At 36.9% G+C, this 16319-nt stretch overlaps 4 protein-coding genes across 4 annotated transcripts; 2 read left to right on the forward strand and 2 right to left on the reverse strand.

Moving 5' to 3' along the window:
* Nucleotides 1-1792: 1792 nt before the first annotated feature.
* CMT3 (chromomethylase 3) lies at nucleotides 1793-7600 on the forward strand. Its single transcript, XM_068455821.2, has 21 exons — nucleotides 1793-2309; nucleotides 3018-3052; nucleotides 3189-3279; nucleotides 3527-3634; nucleotides 3755-3871; nucleotides 3960-4059; nucleotides 4164-4363; nucleotides 4466-4531; nucleotides 4628-4918; nucleotides 5054-5112; nucleotides 5217-5283; nucleotides 5405-5734; nucleotides 5811-5879; nucleotides 5950-6036; nucleotides 6131-6218; nucleotides 6311-6423; nucleotides 6542-6646; nucleotides 6722-6765; nucleotides 6852-6921; nucleotides 7004-7107; nucleotides 7252-7600. Exons 1-21 carry the CDS (start codon nucleotides 2052-2054, stop codon nucleotides 7421-7423), a joined length of 2574 nt encoding a protein of 857 aa, XP_068311922.1. The 5' UTR covers nucleotides 1793-2051; the 3' UTR covers nucleotides 7424-7600.
* A 148-nt stretch (nucleotides 7601-7748) lies between these two features.
* On the reverse strand, nucleotides 7749-8333 carry LOC137716619 (uncharacterized). The gene is made up of 2 exons (XM_068456063.2): nucleotides 8107-8333; nucleotides 7749-8018 (listed from the first exon to the last, which is right to left on the reverse strand). Exons 1-2 carry the CDS (start codon nucleotides 8218-8220, stop codon nucleotides 7860-7862), a joined length of 273 nt encoding a protein of 90 aa, XP_068312164.1. The 5' UTR covers nucleotides 8221-8333; the 3' UTR covers nucleotides 7749-7859.
* A 1686-nt stretch (nucleotides 8334-10019) lies between these two features.
* On the forward strand, nucleotides 10020-10532 carry LOC148698306 (uncharacterized). The gene has a single exon (XM_088691836.1). It carries the CDS (start codon nucleotides 10065-10067, stop codon nucleotides 10410-10412), a length of 348 nt encoding a protein of 115 aa, XP_088547962.1. The 5' UTR covers nucleotides 10020-10064; the 3' UTR covers nucleotides 10413-10532.
* A 2940-nt stretch (nucleotides 10533-13472) lies between these two features.
* LOC148698307 (uncharacterized) lies at nucleotides 13473-14079 on the reverse strand. The gene has a single exon (XM_088691837.1). It carries the CDS (start codon nucleotides 13986-13988, stop codon nucleotides 13623-13625), a length of 366 nt encoding a protein of 121 aa, XP_088547963.1. The 5' UTR covers nucleotides 13989-14079; the 3' UTR covers nucleotides 13473-13622.
* Nucleotides 14080-16319: the final 2240 nt, after the last annotated feature.

Raw genomic sequence — 16319 nt, forward strand, 5'->3', positions numbered from 1 at the left:
GTTCACTTCAGCTACTGTCCCGCCGGAATATCAATTGCCCAGCTTTTCCATAATTTTGGCCTATTTTTTGGAGTCACAGCCTTCTTCATATCCATCACCATCTCATTCCTTTTGTGGTTCAAATGTGCAACCTATTCTATCTACGTTGCCCTCCTCCTCATAACACTTTGTAATATTCACTTCAATAAATATTACGAACCTAATAGTTATATAAGTACCCAAACCTAAGGATTTCTGAAACCGCCATTGATCCTGCAGCTGAACCATGCTGAGGCGGTACTAGTACTATTGATGATCAAGCATGTACCGATGGTATTATGTGACACAAAAGAACTCTCATATACATATCCTGACTAGCTAGCCGTGTTCCACCGAACGGGGATCTCATATTTGTCTGCAACCTCACTGATGCAGTGTTTCATCTAATTCGTTACTTCTATTTCTTTTAGTGAAAGTACATGTGTTTTAATAATCCAACTGCCAAAATTGAAACTGTCAATTTTCTGAAATATTGGTACAGAACACATAAGAGCAAAAAGTAAAGGGAAGACGGAGAGTAATCTCTCCACAGGGCATTTATTGTCCATAACATTGTGCGTATTTTAACCAAATTATCATCTTTCTATTATACAAAATGCACTTTTCTGTGCAAAATCTCTTAAAAGTTAAGTTAAAAATAGCGATATAAAATCCAAAACTAAAGAGTTTAAATCTAATGGTATTCCACTTAGTACTACAATCTAGTGATATTCTTCTTCACTTGTAAGTGAGAGGTTTTAGGTTCAATTCTCGTTAAAGGTGAATTTGAACAACATTATTGCTGATCCATTGTGAGGCTAAGCCCATCCCCTCCCCCTTAGTTTAGATAATATCGTTTGTTAAATAAATAAATAAAAAATATAAATAAGTTCAAATAGTTCTGCATAACACTCGCCTCTAACCGTGGTTCAAAGGGTTGGGCCTTCCACCAAGATAACAGATTGAAATTTCTCATGGATTGTAATTTTGTTTAGAATTTTTGCTTTAGAAACTGCTTGGCTCCGAATACACAAGCTACATTTAGGTACATTCAATCATGAAATCAATTGTCTTTCAAAATTAAATAGTGTTCAGCCATTGTAAGGTTTTCATTGACTTGCAACTCTATTAGTTTCACTCTCTTCAAACTGAACTTATAAAAAAGCTCATTTTCACTAATCACTTTTGAATTAGACATAGTCCTCTACATCACAGTTTTGATCTGTTTCAAGAACCAAGGTCTAAACCCACAATTTTATTTCGATCCTATTGGCAGCGTGCATGGATAGTTTTGCTTTAGTTGATCATATCCAATGCTCTTTTCGCTTGGAAAATCTCCATTACCGACGTATAGCGACTTCCCAAGTAATGGATAAATCCTGAAAATCTCCATTGCCTATCCACTACAAAAGGTAATGCATAAATCCTGAAATTCAACGTGGCTCCAATTCTCATCCATGTTTGTCGGAATACAATAATGTGATTTCGCAAGAACAGTTGAATCAACTCGACATTCCATTATACAACAACAAAAAATTTTGCAGAGTAATTTGGATCCTAGCTCAGTTGTAATGATAGAACACTTTCAAAACCAAAAATAAATACTTTCCACCTTTTGTTTTTTGACCAACACATTGTAAAATATCTTAATTAATATAGACAGAGATTCAAACTTATGCACAAATGGATGAGATGGACACACCACCGTAGCCAAAATTCCTATCTCATTCTCACCTACTATTATCTCCCCGCAACTAAACACCCCCCAAAGTCCCAATGTTCCAAAACCAAAACGTCACCTCAAAATTCAAATCCCACTTTCCCAAATTTCCGTTTTCCCGCCCACACGCCCCCGCACTTCCCACTCCTTGAAAGTTCTCGCCCCACATCTGAACAGAATCCCAATCACTCACGCACTCACAAAAAAGCCCTGTCGCGCTCTCTCTCTCTGTCCACCCCTCCCTTTCTCTAAGTTCCACCGTCTTCTCCGGCCATTCAGCCTCTCTCCGCTATCTCTTTGCGCCGTACGCAGGATGGCTTCCAAGCGGAAGGCGAAGGTCGGAACCTCTTCAGGTTCTCCCCCGGAATCGAAGAAGCCGAGGCAAACCAAGGAGGCGAGAGTTGAAGAGGAGGTAGCAACGAGTGTGGAAAAAGCAGCTTCTCCGCCGAGGAACCCAGTGACTCAGGAGGTAGCTGCGGCTGATGACGATGGAGAGGAAGCAAGGTTTCTTGGCGAACCGATGGAAGACGAGGAGGCTCGTAAGCAATACCCCAAGAGATATGTTGGAAAGGTGAGAGATTTTGTTTCAAGTTTTGATTTTTTTTTTTGTAGAATTTAGCTTGGATTTGGTGAAAATGTTGGAGATTTAGGGTTTATAGATGATCAAGTAATATGACACTTTGGTAAGAATTTTTGGTGAACATGTTATTGAAGCTTTGGGAAGAATTTTTGGGTTTAAAGCTTTCAACTTGATTTTACAGTTCTTTGTTGGATTTGCTTATTGTTCAAGTTGCTGAATTTTCAAAGTGTCCTTTTGTTTTGTTGGCAACATTGGATGAATCTGGTGGTTGTGGTGGCATGGCGGGTGTGGCGAAACCCTCCCTCCCGCATGCCCGCCTCCCCTCCCAATAACTTTATTTGAAGCCGCATAGTTAGTTATCAGTTGTGAGTCTTTTATGTTATTCCTTGGGTTATGAAAGGAAATGAAGAAATATTATGAAAGGAAAATCACAATCCTTGGATACTTATATTATGCATAGTTATGATCAGTGGTAATAGGAAAATTTGAGAAGCAAACTGATACATTAGGTTAGTTATGACCAAAAGAAGAGAAGGTGATTCATCTGCCACTGTATTTGCTTCACGAAATACACGCTGAAGATATTAAACTTGAGTATCAAGTATCAACCATTGGGTATTAGCTTGATATATGCTGGTGGAATGCTTTACGATATTGTGCTCTTATTTAATTTTGACTGTGAGCCTTGCATTGGTGCAGAAGCCAAAGATGAATGGGCAAAACAACTCCAACGAGTAAGTTTTAGTTTCTGTATATTTTATCTTTGGGTTACTCCAAGTAGTCCTTTTGTGTTTTAACAGGTTGGTTACTGTTTGATTGTTTTTTGATTGTGTACCTTTGGTTTTTTATGTTCAATATAATCCAAAACAGTGATGAAGATATAATTCAAGCTCATTGTCACTACACAAAGGCGTTGGTAGATGGAATCAATTATGACCTCTACGATGATGCCCATGTATTTGTGAGTTTGCATGACTTGTTGTTTGTTGATATTCATTTATGAAGTATTTATAGAAACACTCGCAAGTGAGAAGTAAGATTAGAGTAATTGGTCTGCTCCATTATCTGATTTTATAATCGTAACTGTTTCCCTATTGCAACTCTACAAAAGTTAGCAAAATTCATGTGCACATAATGTTTTTGAATACTATTGTTTTGTTTCCATATTATGTGATTTGACAATGTTTTCCATTCATTTTTATGTTTAGTCAGGGGAGAAAGAAGAGCCATACATTTGTAAGATTGTGGAAATGTTTGAGGCAATTGGTGGGCTATTGTATTTTACTGCACAATGGTACTATAGATCACGAGACACTGTAAGATATTTAAAAAGAAACCAATTCATGATTCTCTTTCGAAATACTTTGTTTCATGATTTCCTTACATTGAACAGCAAGGATTCAGTTATTGGGCGCTGAATTATTATTTTTTTGTAGGTCATAAAGCACTGTGCTACTGTTGCTTGTGGGCGTGTATTCTTTTCAGATGTCCGAGACGATAATCCTCTGAATTGTCTTCTTGAAAAACTTCATATTGTTAGACTGACACTAAATGTATGCTTGTAGTTTCCGTGTTCATGCTTTTTTTTTTTTGGTTCATTAAGTCCAGCATGAGGTGAGTTATCTTTTTTTTCTCTCTCAGGTTGATGAAGATTCGAAGAGTAAATCAATTCCAGTGTGCAATTACTATTGTGACACCAAGTATCTGCTACCGTATTCTACTTTTGTCAATCTGCCAGCAGGTTATTGTTCTCTTTCTACTTATTGTTGTGATACTGGTTTTCGCTTTTGTTCATTTGGAAGGCTCCAATGTGTTCACATGTTATTTCTTATTTTGAAATTTCAGAAAATATGCAGACTGGAAGTGATGACTCAACTATCTCTGTTGAGGATGATGTTTTTTTGGATAGCGAGGTTGATTCAAAGCTGCCAAATGGAGAGCGTACCAAATCAGAGGTACGGCTCTTAGATCTATATTCTGGTTGCGGAGCGATGTCTACTGGCCTGTGCCTTGGTGCACATTTGGCCAATGTCAATCTTGTTACAGTAAGTCCCTATTTCTTAATTCAATTTTAGTTATTTTTTTCACATCAGTTGAATGTATGTCAAGGCAAAGCTTGATATTGTTTTCTTGTCTATGTCTTTTAGAGATGGGCTGTTGACTACAATAAGTACGCTTGTAAGAGTTTGGCACAAAACCATCCAGAGACAGAGGTTTGTGTTTGTATTTTTCCCGTTTTCCTAACATTTGATGTGATGCTTTAATTTTTTTTTTTGTTTGCATAATTCATTGCCTAACTCACACATTAGGTTCGAAATGAAGCTGCTGAAGATTTTCTCACAATGCTCAAGGCATGGAGAAAACTATGCATGTGTTTAAAGTTGGTTGAGAATGACAATTTAGAGGAGGATGTAGATAAGAGTATACTTGAATTCTTTGGAAAGGAAGAGGAAGAAGAAGATGAAGAAGAAGATGAAGAAGAAGAGGAAGATGTTAGTGGAAATGTCAAGAATGATTCTGAAGTTTTTGAAGTTGATTGCGTGGTAGGAGTATGTTTTGGTGACCCCAAAAAAACAGAAAAGAAGGGAATATACTTTAAGGTATCAACTTTGAAATTTATAAATGCATGTTCTGTAAATATTTATAGCGATATATAGTTATGTGAGTGCGTGTTATTGCAAATCTAAATTCATTAGTTCCTTATGCAAAATTTGCTTGCCTTGTGATGTATTTAGATTCATTGGAAGGGCTACGGGCCTGAGGAAGACACCTGGGAGCCGATGAATGAATTGGAGTATGCAACTGTTATTTATGCTTGCAGGATTATCAGATGCATGTTATAAATCATTTATGTACTGTTATGTTTTAAATTAAAGCTCATGTTTTTCTGTCAAACAGGCATTGTAAGCAGGCTATCAAAGAATTTATTACTGAAGGTTACAGATTGAAAAAATTGCCTTTACCGGTAAGTAAATGATTTTTTCACTGAAACCTTTAATTGGAATTCGTAGATGCTTGAGTACAGATTATCGTCATCGATGTTTCATTTAATATTGTTTTGGACATTTTCTGATATCCTGCCATAGGGTGATGTTGATGTGGTGTGTGGGGGACCCCCTTGCCAAGGAGTTAGTGGTTTCAACAGATTTAGGAACACAGAAAGTCCATTAGCAGATGACAAAAACCAACAGTTAGAGGTGTACATGGACATAGTTCGGTACCTAAAGCCAAAATTTGTTTTGATGGAAAATGTTGTTGATATTTTAAAATTTGCCGATGGATTCCTTGGACGATATGCCTTGGGACGCCTTGTAGATATGAACTATCAAGTGAGGATGGGAATGATGGCAGCAGGTGCATATGGGCTTCCACAGTTCCGTATGCGAGTTTTTTTGTGGGGGGCGCGTCCTACTGAGGTAGTAATGGATAAATTATCAAGTTTTACTATGGTGCAGGTTTAATCTCATAGGCTAATTGTTTTGAGTTTTGCAGATCTTGCCCCAGTACCCACTTCCTACGCATGACGTTGTTTCAAGGGGTGTTACTCCTACACAGTTTGAGGTACGAGTTCAAGTGCTTGTGCTTTGACTTTTCTATGGTTTTGCAGTAAAACAACGTGTGAAAAATGCAGGGTAATGCTGTTGCTTATGATGAAGGTCATCAGACCCAATTAGGAAAAAGTCTTTTTCTGGATGATGCGATTTCCGATCTGCCTGCTGTAATGTCTTCTAAAATTTTCTTTTTTTGGTGTTATGTTTTTTTTTTTTTTCCCTTTTACATTGCTTCTTATTTCTATCTATCTTTGGACATAGGTTGCAAATAATGAAGAAAGAGATGAGATGCGTTATGGGGTGGCACCCAAGACAGAGTTTCAGAGGCTTATAAGACTAAGCAAAGAATGTAAGATGCTCCATTTCTTTTCAAATTTTGATACGTGATTTTTTGGAGCTGTCATATTTTACAAAAGTTGATTTACATTCTGTTCGATACAGACCTAATGGGGACTTCAAAGGACAACTCTATACAAAACGTTCTTTATGATCACCGCCCTCTGCAATTGAATGCCGATGATTATGCACGTGTTTGTGAAGTTCCCAAGAGAAAGGTCCGTTCTTAATCATTGAATGCATGGTCACATTGCTTTGTCATTTCTACAGTTCCTTGACAGAATCCTATGCTCTTCATGACAATTTATATGTTTACTTTTGTTTCTTGGGAACTAGGGTGCATGCTTCAGAGATCTTCCAGGTGTTCGTGTGCGTGGTGATAACAAGGTTGAGTGGGATCCAGAAGTAGCCAGGGTGTATTTGGCTTCTGGCAAACCGTTGGTAAAAATTTATCTGTTTTCTACTGGTTTAGTTTTCTTGCAACTTTGTGTGATTCTAATTACATTGTAATGGTAGATCCCAGATTATGCTATGAGTTTCGTGAATGGGTCTTCATCGAAGTAAGAATTTGAGTTTTGTTCAAAATTTTAAACTTATTATTGTGTGGTTCGGTTGCTTAATATGATTTTTGAATGAAATTATGCAGACCCTTTGCCCGTTTGTGGTGGGATGAAACTGTGCCAACAGTGGTCACAAGAGCCGAACCTCATAACCAAGTATACTCTCATGTAATTTGACAATTATTTTCAGACATGAAAAGACGATCATCTGCTCACAATCTCTTGTATTTCTTTTTAGGCAATTATGCATCCCGAGCAAGATAGGGTGCTGACAATTCGTGAGAATGCGAGGCTACAAGGCTTTCCGGATTTTTACAAGCTCAGCGGGCCTATAAAAGAAAGGTATCCTATTTTAAACCGTCTTTTATTGATGTTCTTTGGTCAATGAGGCCAAAGGAGTTAGAGTTTGAGACATTGCTCGATTAACAGCTAGTTATTAATTCAATCCAGAGGGGTGGTAGGTATTTACATTTGGAATCGTTTCAGGTACATGCAGGTTGGAAATGCTGTTGCTGTTCCTGTTGCGCGTGCACTGGGCTATGCATTAGGTCTTGCTCTTAAAGGTTCTGCTGGTGCTGATCCCCTGTTTATACTGCCTGCAAATTTCCCTAGCCTTCAAGATCAGGTTCATTCGGCATCATCTGAAGAGGAGAATTGATTCACTGTTGTTACAGTAGGATTTATTCATCTTTGTTGCAACTCTACATTGGAGAACAATATCATTTTGGAGTTATTTCCTCGGATGAACAATCTCCTTGGATTACTCGGGAATGAAAATTTCAAACCTTCGAGTTTACTTGCTTTCTTCAATTTAAGATTTGAAAGCTTTCTGCAATCTTAAATCTTCTGCACTTTGGCTTTGAGTAACACTTTGTTCCGACGTTCGTTATGGTTTGTTTAGAAGTGCTTTTTGAATAACTGAAAGCGTTTTTAGATTACCAAAAGTTAAATTGTAATGAGCACTACAATCCGGCAGTCAGAAATGAAACGTAAACAAGAGAATTTTATAAAAGCTTGAATCTTGAACCATCTAATATTCATCGTACAATCATCATTCTCATTCACCAAAGTATAAAAACATCCATCAATTAATGTTACATCTGAGTTCGAATCCGTTTCTCATAGAATATCGCTTTGTCCGAAGAAACAAGAGTTAAACTCATTTTGGGCGGAGGATTTGTTGATCTGGCAATTGGGAAGGGCGGCAACCGGAGCACGGCTTCCTCCGTCTCAATCGGGTCGGATCTCAGTATCTGCCAACACCAAAACAACATTCCAAACATTAGAATTGAACAGAGGGAGGGAGGGAGAGAGAGAGAGAGAGAGGAGAGAGAGACTGACAGGGTCTTGGAGAACTGGTTTCGTGTCGTCTTTTGCTGGAATGAAGGGAGGCTTTGTGGACCTGTCTTTGTTGTTGCCGGATTTCCTTGAGGTTTCAGAGTCCAACTCCTTCATTGTTTCTTCTCTCTCGCTGAAATTTTACTTCTCCGCCGAATACGACGACGGCGCCTTTTTAGTTGCTGAATGGCGGAGTTCTGAGAAAAACTATGGGCCTTTTAGACACCGGAACTGAGAGCCCATATATAACCCGAACGACATGACAGAGGATTTTGGATGACAAGTGGTCCATAATCCAAATTTCTTTTCTTTTTAACTGTTGCTTGGCTCCTTTGTATGATTGGAGTCAGTGGTTGCAAATTACAGCATGACACAATATATAAAATAATTAGGTTTGATTTTTTTTTTTCGGTAATGTAGAGATCAAAATTTTAAACCAAAATTTGAAAACCCAATGATTTGGTTATGGATAATTGAATTATTAAGTGCTGATTAACGTGTTTATTTTCTATTGGCGACACATCATCTGGTTTGCAATATTGTTTAAAAATTTGGTTTACCTAACATTACCCTTTCTTATAACAACTTGAATAAGATTTGTCTGGTCTGACCAACCAATAAAATGACTCCGTGGTCAATTATTTGTAAAGTGGACTTTCATTGACAGTGAAATATATTGAACAAATTGACCATGTAAGTAATAAATATATAGACAAATCAACTGTGTGAGTAGTAAATAGCATATTCAATAAACTGTTCATTTATTCAATACATTTGGATAACTTAACAATTTCAAATTTGGATGATTTTTTGTTTTATAATCGGTTCTCGAATGTAGAGTTTGTATGTATGGTGAAGATGTGGTTCCAAATTTCTGTGTTGCGGTTCCTGCACCGGAAAATCAATGGAAAACGAAGTTTTTAGAAAGTTGGTAGTGTTGGAAAGAATTGTTTGTTGAAAGGTACTAGGCATTAAACAATGTAGACACTGATCCGTCCCTCTTCTTTTAGAGACTGTAATTTTGGCCAGTGCTTGCTCAAAGTGAGTCTCTTTGGTCAAAGTAGATTCCTTCATCTACAAAAACTTGCTTACCAAACCTTCCCGGTCGTAAAACATTAGGGTCCATTACATCCTGTCTGTCAAAATAGAGGACAAAAACTTCGAAATGCATGCGCAATGATACTTACCATCGAGATGGGATTCTCTCCGGATCTCATTGTCCGGAACCAAGAACCAGCAAATTGGACCACTCAAATTGAAACCACATTATTAACTCATTATGCTGACCAATATCACACCAACAAAGAGCCCGGATATCTTTTTCTTGAACCGTACAATTTGCTTTGGGAACCAAACAGTGAGGTGCGGGAAAGATCTCGACTCATTACCATGATCATAAAAACGGAAGAATGTACATTGAGCTTTACGACGATAACCATCACACCCTTTCGACGCTCTCCGCCATCTAACTCTACAAGTAACTGCAACTGTTCAGATTATTTTACCTGGTTCAGTACCTGCTGATCATCATCCCTTCCTCCTGCTTTCCCCCCGTTGTTGTCAAAGCATCAACGTGAGGAAACATCCTCAAGCATCAATTTGAGGAAACTTCCTTGCGTAATGTCAACCATATGTAGCATCGCACTACCTGCTCTTGTGTGAAAATTATTGTGGGAACCGAAAGTCCTGACAGTGACATTCTTATTTACCGCTTCTAATTTGGGCAATACAACGTTCAATCCTTGATCGCGTGCTTTCACATCAGAGGGTAAAATTCCAATTTAGACTTGGTAAATTTAATTTGCAAATTACCCTTTGTTATAAAATGGAAAATGGGACAGAAGTTAAAGAAGTGCGTGTCTCAAGTATTTTTCTTGCTGAGCAGTGCACCGTACACACCTCACTCCACCAGAGTAACTGCAAAAAGGCTTTTCACTCTCTGCACACTTCACTATTTGCTCATGGCTTCAGCTTCCAGATCAAGCTCTTATCTTTTCAGTCTGTCGGAGAATTGGCTCCCAATGGCTACTATAATACTCGTTTGCGGGTTTGTCGGTTATACTGTTTACGATGCAGTGATGGCCACCGTGTCTGAGCTGCTGCAACGTTTGTTGGTAATTTCTCCTTTACTTATAGTCATTGTAGTTCACTGGCTCTCCACAGGCAGCCAAGTTAACATTGGCATTCCGGGGTCGGAGCCCGGAGCCATTCATAGAGCCGGGGGATCGCCTTGGGGTGTGGCCTTTCTACTATTTCTGCTCTTCTTTCTCATATCTTACCAGCCTTCCTTGCATGGCCTTCTTTTCTAGTTTAATTTATGTCTCTCTTTTGGAAGGGCAAGTATGAAAATGTAATGTTCGTTTATCCTCTGAGTGATTTGTGCGGCTATCCTTTTCCAATCGTACTTAATAATGTGTGTGTAAATCTAATTAATTGCTACTTCTTCAACTTTGTTCCTTTCTTAAGAATCCTTGAGATCACTTGAGCAGTGCTCAAATCCCCCACGAGTGGTTAAAATTCGGAAGGAAAAAAAGTGCTAAAAGTAACAAATTACTTAAACAAAACTTTTAAAGCTCGTTTGGAAGTGCTTTTAAAATGACCAAAGTATTTTTAGAAAAAATATTTTGAGTTCCAAAAACACTTGAAGTGTTTTTTCAGAATTCATTTGCGTTTTTACTAGGAATTTCACAAACTCTTCAATAATTGAGGTGCATTACCGATGATCCCAAGCCATGGACTATGGAGCATATTGCTAATTTATGTTTAATTTCTGCCTTCTGCCACATTATTTATTTATTAATATCTTCTACCCAACAAAGAACAGTTGAACAAAAAAAATGAAGAAGCAAGAAATGGACATATTGCTGACTTTACTGTGGTTTGATTAATGTGGAAACGAAATTATGCAGAAGCCAATATGAAAGTGTATTATTTTTTAGTTGAGTGTACTACCAGTTCAACCGGGGAGCTAGGACAACCAGGCAATGGATCACTCCCTAACTAGAAACCTAGACAGTTGATTGTCGACTAATTAGTTTCTATAATTAAGTCAAATTTAGGCTGATCCCCCACTAAGAAGTAGAGCCTCTATCTAGACAAAGGTATGGACCTTCCATATATGTAATAAGAAAATCTGAACATCATCGTTTTCTGTAAAACATTAAGGACATTAACATGTTTTTGAAATATAGTCACTCAAGGTTGGATGAGAAGAACTTGATTACACTTTATAATCAATCGCGCATTGTGATATGAGAAAATTAATACACATTATGATACATAATTGGCTTGGAATGTAGTTATGGTATCATCAAAGTCATATATATATATATATATATATATATATATCCATGTTTTTCTGTCACTCGAGGTCCCCTTGAGCAGTGTTCGAGCCCTCTCGAGACTCCTCAAGCAATGCTCGAACGAGGAACGTGGTTAATGGTTCAAGCACCCCTTCAAACCCAAATTTGTTTTTGTTTCGAATATTGCGTTTAGACAACCATACACACATATATATATATATATATATATATGCTTATGTGCTCTGCCTGCTGCAGTTTTGTGTACAGTTAGATTACAATCTACCTGGCCGTCGGTACAGGCCCTGTGGGCGGTGGGCCTCCAGTGCTTCATGGCAAGAGTCACGTGATACTGACGTCTCTGACACGTGATCTAGGAAACTTGTCCATCTCGCTGATTGTGTTACATTGTCTCATACATACATACATATACATATACATACATATACATATATATATATATCTAATATTGGGAACTGGGAAGTGCTTAATTGCTCATACTTGATTCATTAGTCAGTGTTTGAGTCGAGAAAATGAGTTATCAACGTTATGAAACTATGGACGAAAATGTAGAAAGAAATGAGACGAAGAGAGTAGAAAAATATAAAGTAAAATATTCTCCGATCATATGTTTTTGATATGAAGATCTTATGGTCATCATGGACGATAGTTGGTTTTTTAGGAGAAACAAGGAGCGTTACATTACGTTATTAAAAGAAGAACTGAAGTTTTTTTTTTTTTTTGTTTCAAGTGTTACTCAATTTGTATAATGACATATATTCTCATACTCAATACACTGAAAAAACTGTCTTCTAACCCTCCGATCTTTTCCCAAATATCGAAGCTATAAAGAAATTCGGGTCTGATATAATTCAAACGATGACTTAAAATTTCAGGTCTTACGACAATAGTGGAGAGATTCAAATGTCCTCAGCTTTCTTTTTTTCGAGAATCAGATGACTTCAACTCATGATTTAAATTGTCTAACTATTAAAGTTGTACACTTGTAAGAAATTTTTTACTTTCAAAATGAATGCGATTTCTAGCAGTCTAGCTGTATGGCAATTTATACCAACTGTTGGTGATGTCGTAATGTTGGACATTGATAGCACCAGATGGCACCAATACCAATTCCAGCTATATATGCATCACAAGAAATGAAGCCAAAACACCTAATGACACTTTGATTAGGTTGCTGTCAGTATCCTTAGCTTCCCACGGTCAACACACCCTTTTTCGCTGGCGTAAGGGGTAAGAACAATATCCATCTATATATGATTATTGAATGAACTAGGCACACTTTATTAACCCCACGTAACTAAGGATAATATTTATTTTCCATCATCAACCACAGCCACGATTAATGGAAGAGGAGATTAATTATGCACCGCATATGTATTTAATATTTTTGAGGCGAAGTCTTAGTACAATGGAAAGATTTGTTCTTTTGTGATTGAAAGTTCAATGTTCGACTCGTAAAATAACATCTTTGCAAAGTAAGACAGCTTATGATAAATATTTTTCTCTTCTCCCTTCTCGACCCTCGCAAAAAAAAAAGCCTTATTAGCTTGGAATTGTCCTTTATATGTATTTAATACTTCTCTCAAATTATAATGCTGTGTTGGAGAAAACATGGAGCTGTGTACCATGCCATAAGAGATGGTTATGGCCAAACTAAAAGGAGAATAAGCAATATTATGCTTTATGAAATTGTATTTATAGGATATCGATAAAGAACAATTTTATGTGATAAATACTCAATGATTAATGAACAACATTCATAAATAATGAACTCATGATGACGATGGGCCTGGCAAGAAGCTACAAGAATAAGGAAGAGCATCTTCTCCGAATATAGGGATCCAGGAATCCTTTTATTCTAACCATTCTTCGTGCAACTAATTTTCATCAAGTACTATTTATATTTAAATTTAAATAAAAAAAATCAAATAATTTTTTATCACTATGCATAATGAATGGTTAAAATATAAGAATATCTAGGATTCCCACAATTTGAATCCGAATCCAAATCCCAAAGAATATCACAAGACCAAGTTGCAGACAGTAATCTCAAAACAAACGGCAATATTTAGGTATACCCAGTTTCGTGTATGCCAAAAAGATTAACAAGCCCAAGCCCAAGCCAAAGCTTTAGTACTATTACAAATTCATAGAACGTAAACATCCATTTGCATATATATACATCTAATAAAATCATCATCATCTACTTAGTAAGGGAAACCAACGTTCCTGCAAAGAAGACTGGTAAGAGATCATGATCAAAAGGAACACAAGCACGAGTCCAACACCCCACGGAGACCCTCCGGCTCTGTGAAGCGAATCCTGCTCCGGCAGCGGCACCAAAAACGATAACCCACCCGATAAGCAGTGGACGACAAGCAACAGAATGATTGGAACAAGCATGAGGAAGAATTTGATTTGAGTCATTAAGTCCTCAATCATGGACTCGTAATTTATGTACCATGTGAAGCCCATGATGAAGACGAGGATTGAAATGAAGAAGCCAAGGTGGAGAGGGATGGAGAAGTAGTCCCAGTAAGAATAATAGTCGTAGTCCCTAGCCATGTTAGGGTTTTGAAATTTGAATATGGGGTTTCAGTGAAGGTTTTACGTGCGACTGTTTTTTTGTACAGTAAACTGGTTTGATCTTCTTTGAGAAAAGGTTGTGCGGTTAACGTGGTTTATATAGACAATCTACGAATTATTATTATTTTTTATTTTTACTTTGCAATTTTATTACTTACTCATGTAAACAAACTGTGTCTGTTATTTTGTTTTCTTTTTTCTAAAGGGGTTCGAGTAACTTTTTCTTTATTGGGTCAAGATCCATCGGGATAATTCCCAGTGACGGTGAGAGCAATCTATGGTTGAGATTCGTTAATTGAGGTGTCTGCCTATGAGAAAATGCCACGTACGACCGACCATGAACAAGAACATGAGAAGATGAGATTAAGAATATTTGAAAAATAAAAATGGGAGGTTTTGTTTTAGTAAAGGCAAAGTTGCGGGGGAACATATTATTCAGAAAGTCGTGCCTAAAATGGTGGTCCAGTCACCTTTGCATGCTTTATGTATATTTTAAGCTGCCAAAGGAAATTAGTGAAAGGGGTACAGATGTATGTTCTTGTTTTTTACACATCCACTTTTCTTTATGTGCAATGAATGCTTGCTTCAATTTGAATCGGAACATATATAAAATGATCAACACAACAAATGTATATGAATATGTATAAAAATTTAGAAGCAAAGTAACTCTTAGCACGATGTGAAACTATTGGTCAATCAGTCATGCATTATTAGTTAAATAGTTGTTAGTCAATAATATTTATATGCATATTGACATATTTTTTTTGTGATTTATAGTTTATTGAATTAAGATCGAACGATAATTGATTTATAATTTTAGAAAAACTAATAAAAATGAATTAAAAAATTTGAGTTTTAACGATAAGGACAAAATAAAGGTAAAGTGAATAGTACCATGATTGACTTTTTAGTGTAAAAATATGATATTTTGTTAAAATGAATAGTACCGAAAACTTTTCGTTAAAGTTCACGACAATTTTTATAACCATAAGGTCGAGGAGAAGATGATTCACATGAATTGTTGTGGCCACTAAAAATGGTCAAGACTTCTTCAGGGCTTATAAACCACACATGCACAAGCTGCTTAAAATCATTCAGAGCCTCATCCATAACTGGGTTTATCTAAATGGGAAAGAGATCCCCTTCAGATTTCTTTCATCAAGATCACCGGATCAAGTGATACGGGTCTTCCAAATTTTATTTAACGGCCCACCTGTTTTGATTTTTTTTTTAAATTATGATAATTTTTTACCGTTGAATGAAATTTGAAATGCTCAAATCATTTGATCTGGTGATTTTGATAAGAAAGATCCGAAGAGAATCTCTTTCCACCAAAATGTATAACCAACTACGGAAAGGGGCCTACAACTACAAGAAACCAAGCAACTTGAAATTACTTGGCAGCATCATGATGACTCAAATCAAAGTATTTTTAGTCAAGAAATCAAGGGACATGTGGTGTCCCATTAAGCGTCAGCATAATATTTGATGGACCCATCTAATGATCTTTTATATACTAGGTATATCTCCAATGGTAAGGGGGGGAAATTAATAACTTAGTCTCGTAAATTTAACTATTTATGTATACGTATAGTGTTAATTATTATTTTTATTTTAATGGTAGGGGACTCATAATTTAGGAACTAGCTCCAATACTTTTATGTATTTAATATAATTCATCTATCGATCATATCCTGTGATGAATTTAGTTGCTAATTTTCAAAAATTACCATGGTAACTGAGCAATTAAGCTTGAAGTAAAGCTTTGTTCATTTGTTTTGACAACTGGCTGATTTTGTGTTATTTTCTTCTACTTGTTAATCTTGCACCTCTGTCAATTGGCGTGGAGGAGGTGGGGCTGGGGTTTTTTGGATGATTAGAGTGAGAGGATCGTGAATCAGGAGTTGGGAGGGAAGCGTGGAAACGTCTCGCAGTTGTCGGCATCTCTGAGTCAGATGCTCTGTGCCTATGGACTTGACACCAAGGTCACGCGTATATTGGGAAAAAGAAATAGTTCTCGATAGAAGGAAGAAAAAAAAAACAGTAAAAACTGACTTTTCTTGTTCTCAAATTTTAGGCTAGTTGTTTAGTTATTTTTGAGTTCAAGTTTTGAAAAGAAAATTATCAAACAAGTTTATAGGTTGAAAATTGAAAAAACAATTTTTGAATCAAAAATTTTGAACTCAAATAGAGTACCAAGCGGGCTCTCAAATTTCTCCAGAAACCAAGATCAAGGCAAAGGAAGAGAGGTGGAGAAAATTATGAACTGGAATGCCGAGATGGGGAGAGCCTAGTCATGATTTTGGGACC

This window comes from Pyrus communis, chromosome 3 (assembly GCF_041283825.1).
Source record: "Pyrus communis isolate YQ-2024b chromosome 3, ASM4128382v1, whole genome shotgun sequence".
Classification (NCBI taxonomy): domain Eukaryota; kingdom Viridiplantae; phylum Streptophyta; class Magnoliopsida; order Rosales; family Rosaceae; genus Pyrus; species Pyrus communis.